The sequence below is a fragment of the Seriola lalandi genome, unplaced genomic scaffold (genome assembly GCF_002814215.2).
Source record: "Seriola lalandi dorsalis isolate HSWRI2012SDOR001 ecotype SW California unplaced genomic scaffold, Sedor1 jcf7180002004062, whole genome shotgun sequence".
NCBI lineage: Eukaryota > Metazoa > Chordata > Actinopteri > Carangiformes > Carangidae > Seriola > Seriola lalandi.
Genome location: NW_019474717.1, coordinates 1 through 1617, shown reverse-complemented (window position 1 = coordinate 1617; position 1617 = coordinate 1). Strand labels below are relative to the sequence as shown.

At 42.5% G+C, this 1617-nt stretch overlaps 1 protein-coding gene across 1 annotated transcript; it reads left to right on the top strand.

Annotated features, from left to right (window-relative positions):
• Positions 1–61: 61 nt before the first annotated feature.
• Positions 62–1515, top strand: LOC111668419 (protein argonaute-2-like; the record flags this gene model as incomplete). The annotated part of the gene is made up of 3 exons (XM_023424482.1): positions 62–181; positions 1116–1238; positions 1382–1515. Coding segments are annotated over 3 exons (377 nt in total), but the record flags the coding sequence as incomplete, so codon positions are not given.
• Between the last annotated feature and the right edge of the window lie 102 nt (positions 1516–1617).

Below are 1617 nucleotides of genomic sequence, written 5' to 3'. Positions count from 1 at the left end.
ATTACCTAGTGACCCAGTTGGTTTTCTTCAAAACATGTTTTGTTTTGTGTGTCCACTCCAGGTGTGTAACATAGTGGCAGGACAGCGCTGCATCAAAAAGCTGACAGACAATCAAACATCCACTATGATCCGTGCCACAGCCCGATCAGCACCAGACCGTCAGGACGAGATTAGCAAATTGGTGAGTCATTGTGAGATAAAAGTTTACTGAATGGCGCACAAATGTTAGTGTGTCTGAAAACTATCAGGATTTCAATCTTTAAAGGCCATTAGTTGTGAAAACGCAGACTTCCACAAATTTGACACTGTTTCTGCAACAATGTGAGACAGTAAACACCAAAGGTATTTACATTGTGCTGCTACATGCCAGGATTCATCAGTAATATTTGTCTGATGGTCTGGGGCCAGAAGCAAACCATGTCATGACTGTGAAGTCAAGAGCTCACTGCCCCGCTCAGGCCAATGCTGGAAACTCCAACCAAAAAAAACCAAACAACAAAAGCTTGTCACATCGATGGTTGTTGCCGGCCCTGGCACATGATTCCCCACACTGGAGAACTTTGTAAGATGCACACGTGACAGCTGCTACTGCCAACAAATACTCTTACCAACCAGTTGCTGGTAGTCTTGTTGACTTTCCTGAGACTGTGGCATACACAGTGCTCCAATATCATTTAGGACTTGAGGTTCAAGAAAAATTAAATTGGAAGAAAGTTTCTGCCTGTGCTACCAAGTTCTTCAGTTTGACACTTAGCACAGGCTCAGTGGTGTTTGCTGATCGGGTACCTGAGTAGAGGGTTCATGATGCTGGTCAAAATGAGCTGCTACCTTCCAGTCCTACCATAGTTCTCCATCATGCTGAACTGTATATACTATATGTAGATTCACACACGCTGCCACTGCAAGACGCTGAGAAAGTAAATAAGGATTTGTGATATTCCTTGGTGGTTTTTAAGTTAATGATTTTTTTCTAGAAACTATAAACATTTAATTGTGCAAATATGTACAAGAGAAAAAATCTCAAGTGAAATGTTTGTACAGTTTGCAGGCATTTTGATTACATGACAGGCTGAGAAACACAAAATTCACAGTTTTTTTTTTTTTTTCTTTCTCAGATGAGAAGTGCCAACTTCAACACTGACCCTTATGTTCGTGAATTTGGAGTGATGGTGAGAGATGAGATGACGGAAGTGAACGGCCGCGTCCTACAGGCACCCTCCATTCTGTATGGAGGCCGGGTATGTTGATCACCAGTTCCGATGTGTTGATGGTGTCTTGGAGTCAATATACTTTTCATGCATGTAACTGCAACACGGTTGCATAACTTCATCTTTTGTACAGTGATTAACACTAATAAGGCTGCTGTCATTCCAATTTTCAGAACAAAGCAATAGCCACACCTATCCAGGGAGTATGGGACATGAGGAACAAGCAGTTCCACACTGGTATTGAGATCAAAGTGTGGGCCATCGCCTGCTTTGCACCACAGAGACAGTGCACTGAACTCCTACTCAAGTAAGTGAGATACATATATAGAGTGCATCTGTTCCAGCATATTGTTGGGTTTGATGGCAGTCAGTGTATAATTAAGGGCTGGTGGAGAACAGTTGTGAGCAT